Source organism: Dendrobates tinctorius, unplaced genomic scaffold (genome assembly GCF_039654945.1).
Source record: "Dendrobates tinctorius isolate UK_male_01 unplaced genomic scaffold, ASM3965494v1 ptg000070l, whole genome shotgun sequence".
NCBI lineage: Eukaryota > Metazoa > Chordata > Amphibia > Anura > Dendrobatidae > Dendrobates > Dendrobates tinctorius.
Window position 1 is genome coordinate 33,029,607 of NW_027361738.1, and position 12,370 is coordinate 33,041,976.

The 12,370-nt window shown below is 47.8% G+C and overlaps 1 protein-coding gene across 6 annotated transcripts in view; it reads right to left on the reverse strand.

Moving 5' to 3' along the window:
• The window catches only part of KMT2C (lysine methyltransferase 2C), a 312,840-nt gene that overhangs the window by 34,400 nt on the left and 266,070 nt on the right, over positions 1-12,370 (reverse strand). For 5 of the 6 annotated variants that reach the window (XM_073581565.1, XM_073581563.1, XM_073581567.1 and 2 more), the window contains 6 exons: positions 10,835-11,047; positions 10,559-10,723; positions 4,013-4,151; positions 3,318-3,465; positions 3,054-3,232; positions 2,811-2,962 (listed from right to left, as the gene is read on the reverse strand). In XM_073581565.1, coding sequence (XP_073437666.1) covers positions 2,811-2,962; positions 3,054-3,232; positions 3,318-3,465; positions 4,013-4,151; positions 10,559-10,723; positions 10,835-11,047 — 996 coding nt within the window. The remainder of the gene's footprint in view (positions 1-2,810; positions 2,963-3,053; positions 3,233-3,317; positions 3,466-4,012; positions 4,152-10,558; positions 10,724-10,834; positions 11,048-12,370) is intronic. The other variant, XM_073581564.1, reaches the window with a different exon arrangement.

Genomic DNA, 12,370 nt, shown 5'->3' on the forward strand with positions numbered 1-12,370 from the left:
ACTTTGGCCTTAAGTTTTCAATTGGGATAATAGGAGAAAATGGATTGTACAACGTGTTACGCAATTATTTCTGTGCACGTCAATACCCCATTTGTGGTTGAAAACTAATTTTGAGGCACAGTGTAAAGCTCAGAAAGGGAGGAGTGCCATATTTTAGTGCACATTTTGCTGTTATGGTTTGCGGGTGCCATGTGACATTGTCAGAGCCCCTGAGGTGTCAGAACAGCAGAGCCCCACTTTCACCTAGGGGTGCAGTGATTATATTGACAACACAAGTGTGTCACAGAATTTGATACCATTGAGTGTTGAACAAAAAATAATTAAATTTTTAAAACCAAAATGTTGTTTCGGCCCCAGATTTTACACTTTCACACGGCTAAATGGGTAAAAATGGCACCAAAATTTGATCCACGATTTAAGCGGAAATTAGAAATACCCCATATGTAGTTGCACAGTATTGCTTAGCCACACGGCGAGCCTCTGGATGGAAGGAGCGCCATTTGACTCTTGGAGAACAAATGATAGAATAGCGTGCGGGCTTCATATACAGTGTCAGAAGAGCAGAATCCCCCTCAAGTGACCCCATTTTGGAAATGTATCTAAAGGTGCAATGACAATTTTGACTCCATGGGTGTTTTGCTAGAAACAAGCAGCAGAGAATGTTGCTGAGTGAAAACTGCAAATCTGCCACTATGGTGCCCATACAGTGTAGTGCCCAGTTCATGCTTCTAGAGACATGAAACCCTGTAAAGTAGGCGGGCTCTCATCGCTACAATGCCAAACGTGGAGGCTAACTACGGTTTATGCACACTGGGGCTCAGAAGGGAGGGGGGCATTTGTATTTGGGAGAGCAGAATTCTCTGGATTCCTTTTGGGGTGCAAGGAGCTAAAGAGCTTTTCCAGAACCTTTGTATTTCCAGGAACATGGAAGCCCCCTAAATTTCCATTGACAGGTGACAGACCTGAGTGGGGATTTGCTTTTTTGTTGTTGATTGAAGCTTTTATTGGGAATATTTTACATAACATTTGGGATCACATTTATCTGACGCCCCACATTGACTACTTATATTGGGTTTCCATCTAAATCTCTGAATGACATGTTTCAGATGAAACCCCTGAGGGATCCATTCACTATAATGAGGCAGCAGAGTTACTCTGGACTCTGATCAGCGGTGTCCTTTACATAGGTGCACAACACTGTGGTCAACGGCACTTTTATGCACGCTTAAAAAAACAGACACCATTGGATCACAGGTCCTATGGTGTTCACAGTGTTTCCATCTGTCTCATTATAGGGACTCTTCCGCCGGGGGTTCCGTATGAATCACGTATTTCAGAAATTTAGACAGAAATCCTAGTGTAAGCGCCCAGTGTAGAGCACAGGATGAATGTGCGCAGAGCCTTACCGTGATCTTTGGGAGTCAGAATCATCAAATCAACAGCAGGTCAAAGTTTTTTTGTTTTTTTTTACGTCGTTCCTCGTGCAGTATAAGTGATTAGACGACTATTCTTTGGGTCGATGCGATTTCAGCGATACCAGATTTATATCAGTTTGTTTGGTGTTGCTTAACAGTTTTTGTTTAGCCATATTTTGAGAGCTAGAATTATTCTATATTTCTGCTGAGAGTCATGTGAGGGCTCGTTTTTTGCAAGATTAGTTGACGTTTTAATTGGTACATTTTTGGACTGCTTTTTGTTCACATTTTTTTTTATGCTGTTCACCATGTGGTAAAATTGATAAGGCAGCTTTGTTCTTCTGGTCAGTGCTAGTACAGCGATAGCACATTTATATAATTTTTTGTTTTGGTGCCATTAAACTATATTATAGAAAAAAATTATTTTTGCATCCCTTTATTCTGAGCGCTATAGCCATTTTAATTTTTATGCTTATGGAGCAATATGGCAGCTTTTTTTGCAGGACAAGATGACTTACAGCAATACTTTTTTTCATTTACATTGAGACTTTTTGATTGTATTTTATTTCAATTTTTGTTCAGCGGTTTGATAAAAAGCATATTTTTGCAACGGTTTTCACTTAAGGGGTTAACTAGAGGGACAATTTTATAGGTTAGGTTGTTCTGGATGCAGGATACCAAATATATGATTTTTTTTATTTTTACAGGGCCTTTGCAGACAGGCAGGGAGGAGGTGTGTTAGATTCTGCTCTGAGCAGACGCTTACAGGCTATGCTATAAGGGTTTAAAATAGTAAGAGTTTTAAGTTATAGCTTCTTCCAAATCTTGCACATAAAACTGCAGCTAATTTGGAGCCAACAACGGTTATGAGCAAAATCTTTTCACACAACAGATACACTTTAAACGACTCCGCACAGCAATGTGACTGTCACTTTAGAAAACTTGTCCTACATTAACAGGTGCTGCATAGTGTTGCTGATCAGTGGGGGTCCGGGTCCTGAGCCCCCACCAATCAGTTGAAAACCGCTCTGAAATCTAAAGCTCCTGTGCAGTGCACGGACTCAATAACAAGTTTATGGGTCTGCACATACGTTCTCTCACAGAGTGGTATACAGACCCACAGACATCCTATTGAGCTCACACATGGACATTGATGACCTGTGCATGTATATAGTAGGCAGCCCCTGCGCCCCTCCACTTTTCCAGATGAGCACACACAAACAGTCATGTCTGCAAACTGCGGACACAACTTGTCCACACGGTTCAGAATCTGAATTTAGCGCGAGAATAAAACAAACAGGCACAAATGTTCTGTAAGTGCTGGATAATCCAGAACATACACAGAAGGTAAAAGACAGATCTGTATACTTAACTATGGATCTACAGATAGATTACCTCCGCAGCTGTAGGGTGCAGGGTGATGGACACAGAGATAAATCCAGATTTGGGTCCATTTGGTGCTTGTGCAAACTGTGATCCAAAAAGCAGGGTACCTGCTCCTGGCTCTCTCTTCAATCCACAATCTCTGGCATCAGATCCTGGAAAGACTAAAAGAAGAGGAATCACATATTTGGGATCCTCATGGCCAATTTATCATCGTAACTATGGATCAAACTTATTTGGTTTCTCTCAAAATACCTTTTCCTGTGCTGCTCGGTAGCATTGGAATGATGGGGGAAGGTGCGGGATCTGGAGGCTCCTCTTTCACTAGCGACAAGTCTGGGTATCTGCTAATTTCCATCCCAACCACACTTTCAGGAGATGAGGAGGGCACAAAACTGTCAGGACTATCCCTGGCATCACAGTGATCCTGAACCCTGGTAAAAAGAACATACAAATTGTTAACACTAACAATGCATTGTACCATGTAACGGAACAAACGCTGAAAGTTTTACTTCTCACCTCAACTCCTCCTGATTATTGTGGGGTGGAGTTGGCAAAGAAGCAGGGACATCCACGGATTTCGGTCCCTGAGTCATGGCTCTAGCCAACAAATCATCCTGGGACCTGAATGGCAGCTGAAATTGTTTGGGTCCCAGAGCTTTGGTAACTGAAATACAAAACAGATATAAGCACAAATATACAGGATAATTTCTTAATAAGAGAATTAAACACTTAGGGGCCCGATTCATCATTTGCCGCTTTTTTTTTTTTTTTTTTTTACATCTCCTTTTTTGTCTTTTGGTATTAATGATGTCTTTGTGAAATGAGGCATGGAGATAATTAATTTTGCAGATAAAAAATCCCTATGGTTTTTAACCATTTTGGGATTTTCTTTTCTAGCAAACAAAATTGCTGTTTCAGCTAAAATATTGCAAAATTTAAGCAAGTTTTTTAACTGAACATAATTTGCACAAACATTTAAAAAGCTGTAATTGATGAATCTGACGAAATCAGCCAAAAATTTCAAACTCTGTCCACAATGACGAGCATAAAGAGAAAGAACACAAAAAAACTGCAGAACATACAAAATAGACTTTAAAAAAAGGCACACATTTTAAAAATAATGTGAAAATTTAACACATGAAATAAAAAAAGGCAAAAAATGCAATAATGAATTGAGCCTTTAGTTCAGAAAAAGATAAACTCATTTATACCATGGCCCCCAAGAATGGCAGCCTTTCCTGCCAGCTCTTCAGTGGTGGCAAAACCATTCACCATCTTCTGGCAGGTCACCGGTGGTGGAGTGGGAGGCAGAGAAGCCGGAGGCGTGGGAGGATTGCTGAGATTATTTTGCTGTAAAACAAAAAATGAACACTCATTAGTTATGAGCAAACATGGTCGGATAAGGTGTTATCTTGTGCTTTTTCTTTTTTCAAATTTTTAAACACTTTTACTGTATTTTATTGTCCCCCTTGGGGGACTTGAAGCTGTGATCGCCCGATAGTGATTTTCTCTGTACATAGATTGTGCTATCAGAACTGCTTTCTCCTATGAAGGATGGCCACAGGCTGGCTTTTCACAGGAGAATCGTAATGACCGACACGGTGGTCATCAGCAGACCCCTAGGTGACAAAGCAACCCATCGACAACCCGCAATCACGTCATGGGCACACATAGGATGATGGGCTCACTGTCAGCGTGTGTTAAATGCTGCTGTCAGAGATGGACAGTGGGATTTAACAGCAACGGATTAAATCAACCATCATGTGCAGGGAAAGTTTCTGTCTAGGAGCACGAGCCCGCATCGAAGCCATGGACATTCACTTTTGACATACATGTACGTGAAAAGAGGTTGACCACTAGTTCTTTATTGATGGTCTAATCCTTGGGATAAACTGTTAACATCTGATTAGTGGAGGGGCAACTCCGGCACCCTTGCTGATCAGTAACAGCTGAATGGAAGTGTGTACCACTGCCAAAGATCAGATATTGATGGCCCATCCTAAGGATAATCCACTAGTTAAAAAGAGGCAGCCAAACCCTTAAATTATAACTTACCTAAAAGGAAGTTAAATTTGCAAAAAAATTATACTTTTATTAGGATTATAAAGAATTTGCCAATATAGTACAAAATATATATATATATTTTTTTAAAGGTGCCCTGGACCTTTAGCTGTAAGCCTTAGCCCAGGATTAAGTAGTTCTACTTCTGCGCCAGTTATTGGCAAATATGAGTTAGGTTGGAAGGGGGTTGGCCTGTAGCAAACCAGTAACTTCTCTTTAAGGCTGTGTTCACACACAGCTTTTTTTTGCGGATTTACATCAAAAATGGCTTAAAAGAAGCTTCCTATTCATTTTAACGCATTTTCCACCTTTTGTGCATATTGATGCATTTTTTACCGCGAAAAAAGGAGATTTTTGTGTTCTCACCGTAAAATCTCTTTCTCTTAGCCTCTAATTGGGGGACACAGAACCATGGGTGTTATGCTGCTGTCCACTAGGAGGCGACACTATGCATAATCTGAAAAAGATTAACTTTGGCTCCTCCTCTGCAGTATACACCCCTGGACGGCGTCAGACTTCTCCAGTTTTGTGCAAAAGCATTAGGAGGAACGTAACCATATAACATAACCATGCCTGTAAGAAGGCTACTATGTACGAGCTCAAAGAAAAATATGAGAACTCAACCGTAAACAACGGCCCATAAGGGCAACAGGGTGGGAGCTGTGTCCCCCAATTAGAGGCTAAGAGAAAGATTTTACGGTGAGTACACAAAAATCTCCTTTACTCTGTCGCCTCATTGGGGGACACAGAACCATGTGACGCCCCAAAGCAGTCCCTGGGTGGGAAGCAATGGACGAATAATGTGCTAGCAGGTCCCTAAATTTGGGGCACTGCCGCCTGCAGAACCAGTCTACCCAGGCTCGCATCCGCTGAGGACTGGGTATGTGCCGAAGCCTGATGTCGAATGGCCCAGGAGGCCCCTACTGCCCGTGTAGAGTGTGCCGTGATACCGGCCGGAAGAGGGGAACTGTTAATTCGGTAGGCCTCATGTATGGTGGACTTGATCCACCTGGCAAGGGTAGCCTTGGAAGCCGGCAGTCCCTTGCGACTACCTTCTGGAAGAATGAAGAGGGAATCAGACTTCTGGAAAGGTGCAGTCCTGGACACGTAAATCCGCAATGCTCTGACGAGGTCAAGCGTATGCAGAGCCTTCTCCACTCTATGAACCGGAACCGGGCAAAGGGATGGCAGTGAAATCTCCTCATTGAGGTGAAAGTTGGACACAACCATCGGAAGGAAGGATGGTACCGTGCGGAGAACCACCTTGTCCTGGTGAAAGGCTAGGAAAGGCCGTCTGCAGGAAAGTGCTGACAATTCCGACACTCTGCGTAACGAGGTGATCGCCACTAGAAAAACCACTTTCTGAGACAGAATGGAGAGTGGAACTCCTCTAAGAGGTTCGAAGGGTGGAGCTTGCATTGCTGTCAGGACCAGATTGAGGTCCCACGTATCCAGCGGACGTTTGTAGGGAGGAACCAATCGGGAAACTCCCTGGATGAAAGTCCTTACTTGCGGTTTAATAGCAATGCGCTTTTGAAAAAGGACTGAAAGCGCCGACACCTGACTCTTAAGCGAGCCTAAGGATAGCTTGGCGTCTAGGCCCGATTGAAGAAAACCTAGTACCTTCGGGAGGGAATAAGGGAGTGAGACTTGTCCATGAGATTCGCACCAATTAAAGAAAGCTCTCCAGGTACGATAATAGATCTTGGCGGAGGCAGGCTTCCTTGCCCTGATCATGGTGGCAATGACTGCCGGTGAAAAACCTGCCTGGGTTAGAATCCAGGTTTCAAGGGCCATGCCGTCAAATTGAGAGCCCCTGAATTCTGATGGAAGAACGGACCTTGAGACAGAAGGTCGTGACGGTCGGGTAGACGCCAGGGAACGTCTGCTGTAAATTGAACGATGTCGGCGTACCGTGTACGTCTGGGCCAGTCTGGCGTGATGAGGATGGTTGGAACTCCCTCTTGCTTGATCTTCCTCACGACCCTGGAGATTAGGGGGAGGGGTGGAAAAATGTACAGGAGTCGGAACTGGGACCAGTCCTGGACCAGGGCATCCGCTCCGAGCGACCGCGGGTCGTGTGTCCTGGCCATGAAATTGGGGACCTTGGTATTGAGATGGGATGCCATTAGGTCCACCTCCAGGGTTCCCCAGCATTGACAGATGTGGTAAAAAATCTCGGGATGGAGAGACCACTCCCCCGAGTCCATTCCTTGCCTGCTGAGGAAGTCTGCTTCCCAGTTTTCTACACCCGGAATGTGGACCGCAGAAAGTACCGACCTCGTGTCTTCCGCCCAGCGGAGGATATGCGCCACTTCTCTCATCGCCTGGGCGCTGCGGGTCCAGACTTGGTGGTTCACGTATGCCACAGCCGTGGCATTGTCCGACTGTATCCGCATGTGCGAGGCTGCAAGCAAGTGATGAAAGGCTCTCAGTGCCAAGAGGATGGCCCTGATTTCCAGAATATTGATGGGCAATGTCACTTCCCTCGGTGACCACTTGCCTTGTGCCCTGTGATGTAGGTGCAGATTTGAGTAGAACCCTCGGAATCTCTCGTTCGCGGGAACCGGCACCACAACTCCTTGCGACACTAAGCAAAAACTGGAGAAGGCTGACGCCGTCCACGGGTGTATACTGCAGAGGAGGAGCCAAAGTTAATCTTTTTCAGATTATGCATAGTGTCGCCTCCTAGTGGACAGCAGCATAACACCCATGGTTCTGTGTCCCCCAATGAGGCGACAGAGTAAAACGCTTTGAGGTAAAAACGCAGCACGCTCATTAATTTTGCGGAAAATTCCGCATTTCTGGCTATTTTGTGTGTGTCTGGGGACGCGCGGGAAAAAAACGCATAAAAAACGCGCAGAAAACGCACGAAAAAAAAGCGTGTTTTCTGGGAAGGAGTCCAGTTTTTATGCAGAAATTTTCTGCATACGTGTGCACATAGCCTAAAGGTCGATGTATAAACAGAGAAGAGAGCCAGCTTAGTAATTGAAATGAGCAGTCAGCCTTCACATGTAGCTCTAATATCGGATGACGTGCTGACAAAGTGCACGTGCATGCAGTTGCGCTTCCAAACTTGTCAAGTGCTGACAGCTGAAGATCAGCCGTCCGAAAAAATATAACAATTAGGATTTTTTTTCCCAGAATTTTATTCTGAAAATATCTGGAAATTGTATGAAAGTGGATGGCCAGTGACTATTACTCAGCCCTGACATCTACAGGATCGCTGTAAAGCTTATTGACCACGATGAATGTTGAACACTTCCGATAATGGATTTCCTACAGTGGTGTTATGGTAGCGGTAAGCTTAGGTGTTTGATCTATTGTTCTGATGCCTGTAATTACAGTGTAAGGAGGCAAGTAGCAGATTCTACAAATTACCGTATATACTCGTGTATGAGCCGAAATTTTCAGCACCTTTTTTTGTGCTGAAAATGCCCCCTCGGCTTAAGCCCCCGTTACATGTACCGATGTCCCAGCGATCCCACCAACGGTTCGACATGATGGGATCACTGGGACATTGTTAGACAGCCCCACCAGCGATCAGGATCAGCGACACTGGTTTCCAAGGAAAAATCGGTTATCTAAGAGCCACGCGACTCCGGGATAACCGCTGTTTACCTTGGAAACCAGCGTGTACGCCGCGCTCCTGGTTACCCAATGTTTACATTAGAAACCAGTGTCCAGCGTTGCTGATCGCTGGTCTCTGGCTGCCACATGCAGTGATGAGCGCTGGCCAGCAATAACCGGAAGGGGGGCCGGTCGCTGATCCCCATCACACACAGCGATCTCGCTGGCGAAATCACTGTAGCGTCACAAAATCAGCGATCTCGTGTGTGACGGGCCTTTATACACGAGTAATTGTGCAGAAACCAGCGGGGGAGGGGGAGCGGCGGCAGGAGCCGGTGGCTGGGACATCATACTCCTCTCCTGTGCCATCACTGAACGTCCCCTGCATCCTCTGTTGTCCAGTGGTAGCTTCTTCCTGTGTTGAGCGGTCCCATGGTACCGCTTGTTAAGGACATGAATATGGACACAACTCCACTCCCATAGGCGTGGGGTCCATATTAATGACCTTAATGAGCGGTACCATGTGACCGCTCAACACAGGAAGAAGCTGCCAGCCCTGGGACAACGGAGGATGCAGGGGACGTTCAGCGATTGCACAGGAGGGTGAGTATGATGGAGCAGGATGGGGGGGGACACAGAGCAGGATGGGGGGGGACACAGAGCAGGATGGGGGGGGGGACACAGAGCAGGACGGGGGGGGGACACAGAGCAGGACGGGGGGGGGGACACAGAGCAGGATGGGGGGGGGACACAGAGCAGGATGGGGGGGGGACACAGAGCAGGATGGGGGGGGACACAGAGCAGGATGGGGGGGGACACAGAGCAGGATGGGGGGGGACACAGAGCAGGATGGGGGGGACACAGAGCAGGACGGGGGGGACACAGAGCAGGACGGGGGGGCACAGAGCAGGACGGGGGGGCACAGAGCAGGACGGGGGGCACAGAGCAGGACGGGGGGGGCACAGAGCAGGACGGGGGGGCACAGAGCAGGACGGGGGGGCACAGAGCAGGACGGGGGGGGCAAAGAGCAGGACGAGGGGGCACAGAGCAGAACGGGGGGGCACAGAGCAGGACGGGGGGGCACAGAGCAGAACGGGGGGCACAGAGCAGAACGGGGGGCACAGAGCAGAACGGGGGGGCACAGAGCAGAACGGGGGGGCACAGAGCAGAACGGGGGGGCACAGAGCAGAACGGGGGGGCACAGAGCAGAACGGGGGGGCACAGAGCAGAACGGGGGGGCACAGAGCAGAACGGGGGGGCACAGAGCAGAACGGGGGGGCACAGAGCAGAACGGGGGGCACAGAGCAGAACGGGGGGCACAGAGCAGAACGGGGGGCACAGAGCAGAACGGGGGGCACAGAGCAGAACGGGGGGCACAGAGCAGAACGGGGGGCACAGAGCAGAACGGGGGGCACAGAGCAGAATGGGGGGCACAGAGCAGAATGGGGGGCACAGAGCAGAATGGGGGGCACAGAGCAGAACGGGGGGCACAGAGCAGAACGGGGGGCACAGAGCAGAACGGGGGGCACAGAGCAGAATGGGGGGCACAGAGCAGAATGGGGGGCACAGAGCAGAATGGGGGGCACAGAGCAGAATGGGGGGCACAGAGCAGGATGGGAGGCACAGAGCAGGATGGGAGGCACAGAGCAGGATGGGAGGCACAGAGCAGGATGGGAGGCACAGAGCAGGATGGGAGGCACAGAGCAGGATGGGAGGCACAGAGCGGCACACAGGACGGGGGAAGCACACAGCAGGACGGGGGGAGCACACAGCAGGACAGGGGGAGCACAGAGGAGCATGGGGGAGGACAGGGAGCAGAGCCATACATAGAAGGATGGGATGGGGGAGCCAAGGCATGCATACTGGGAGGGGGGAGAGCCACTCAGAGCAGGACAGGGATGAGGGAACAATAAATACCCGGCTCATACTCGAGTCAATAAGCTTACCCAGTTTTCCGTGGCAAAATTAGGGGCTTCGGCTTATACTCGAATATATATGGTATTGATGTTCTTCATTCGGATAAAGGAGGTGGTCTGAGAAGCGAGCTTTTACCAATTAATTTTTCCAACCACCAATGTTTTAAATCCCCCCACTCCCTACAAATGTGTGAAAAAGTGTGTACAAACCTTAAAGATAAGCTGAGAATAGTAATCAGATACGCCATCAAGAGAAGCACAGCCGAAGGATCCCAGCAGCCGACTCCCAGCACTCATCGGGCCAGTTCCATAAGGGAGAAATTGTGCAAAATTGATTCCAACTATTGGCTCAATTAGTGGAAGCAGGGAAAGCTGCTAAAGAAATTAATAAAATGTTTATTGGTGAAGCAGTAATACTCAAGTCATCAAAAATAAAATTCATCATGTTTTTAGAACATTGTAAATGGCGTTGCTGGGATTAGTTACCTGCTTTATTTGGCTGAAGGTCTCGGAGTTAGAAAATATGGCTGTCTTCGGCTCTTCCTCCTTCTTCCTTTTCTTAGAACGAGGAGCTGGCTTCTCTGCCGTCCTCTGTACCCGCTTGTTTCTTGGTTTCTTCTTCTCAATTTCAAAATCCGGTCTTGGAAGCAAGTTCTGGTTGACATTAAAGCTGACCAGCTCTTTGTTGTCTGGGAAATGCTACAAAACACAAAGCGGGGCATTTAGTATAGAGGTCTTGTGCGGAAAACTAGACCTGGCAGAAGAGGAGCTCCATTATTCAGGTTTGTGCCAGCGGTATGATAAAACTGGTGCATCTCGCTACACATAGGACACGTCCTTACTTAACCCCTTGGTTGGCTTACTCTACACTTGGCCCCTTCACACACACATTAGCTGAGCATTACGCCAGATTCTACAGTCTAGCGAATCACAGTAAATCCATACAAGGCATGTACTCCGGCAAACTGAACCACAATTCGAACCCATTTCGGCCTTCTTCACATTATGTTTCACCCCACAACTGGGGTTGTCAGGGTTTCTGTCTGAAATAAATTTGCGGAATTGAATTTATTTTTTTTTAGCAATTTCACTGCACTTGGAATTTTTTTCCTTATTTCCAGTACTTTAATGAAATGAATGAGGTAATTCAAAAGTACAACTTGTTCAGCAAAAAACAAGCCCTCAATGAAGTTATAGCTTTTGTATGAAGGGGAAGAAAAAAAAAAAGCTCGAGAACGCAAAATTGCTAAGGCCGGTTTCACACTAGCGCTTTTTCAGCGCGCGCACGGCCGGGGGTAGCTCCGCCCCCGAGCCGGCTCTCTGCCCGGCGTGCCCGCCCCTTCCTTGTAGCGCCGCCTCCTAGCGGACAGCGGCGCCTGCGATCGGCGCACCCTATCTTTAGCATAGGGTGCGCCGATCGTGCGCAGGCCGTGCGCTAGTTGCGCTTTGACCTGCGCTGTGCACTTTTGACGGTGCGCCGTGCGCGCCAAAATCCGAAAAGTTTGATTTTGGCGCGCACGGCGCACCGTCAAAAGTGCGCAGCGCAGGTCAAAGCGCAACTAGCGCACGGCCTGCGCACGATCGGCGCACCCTATGCTAAAGATAGGGTGCGCCGATCGCAGGCGCCGCTGTCCGCTAGGAGGCGGCGCTACAAGGAAGGGGCAGGCACGCCGGGCAGAGAGCCGGCTCGGGGGCGGAGCTACCCCCGGCCGTGGTCTGACACGGGGTAACGATCAAGCTCAACCTTCGATAAGCCATCTGCCTGATCAAACAGTACTGCACTTCTGTCCAATGGTGCAAAAATAGCAAAAAAATCACTGAATCTTGGGGGAGGTGAGTAAGCCAGCTGGAACAGACCCTCTTTTTACACAGGACCACAATATTACTCACTTTTCTATTTTAGCTTACATAATGACCTATTAGCCAATTTTTAATTAATAAAAAAAGCTAGAGGGGATTTTGCTTCAAATCTGCACAGCAGTCATGGATATTGCTCCAGATTTCGTGCTATGTAAGGCTGTT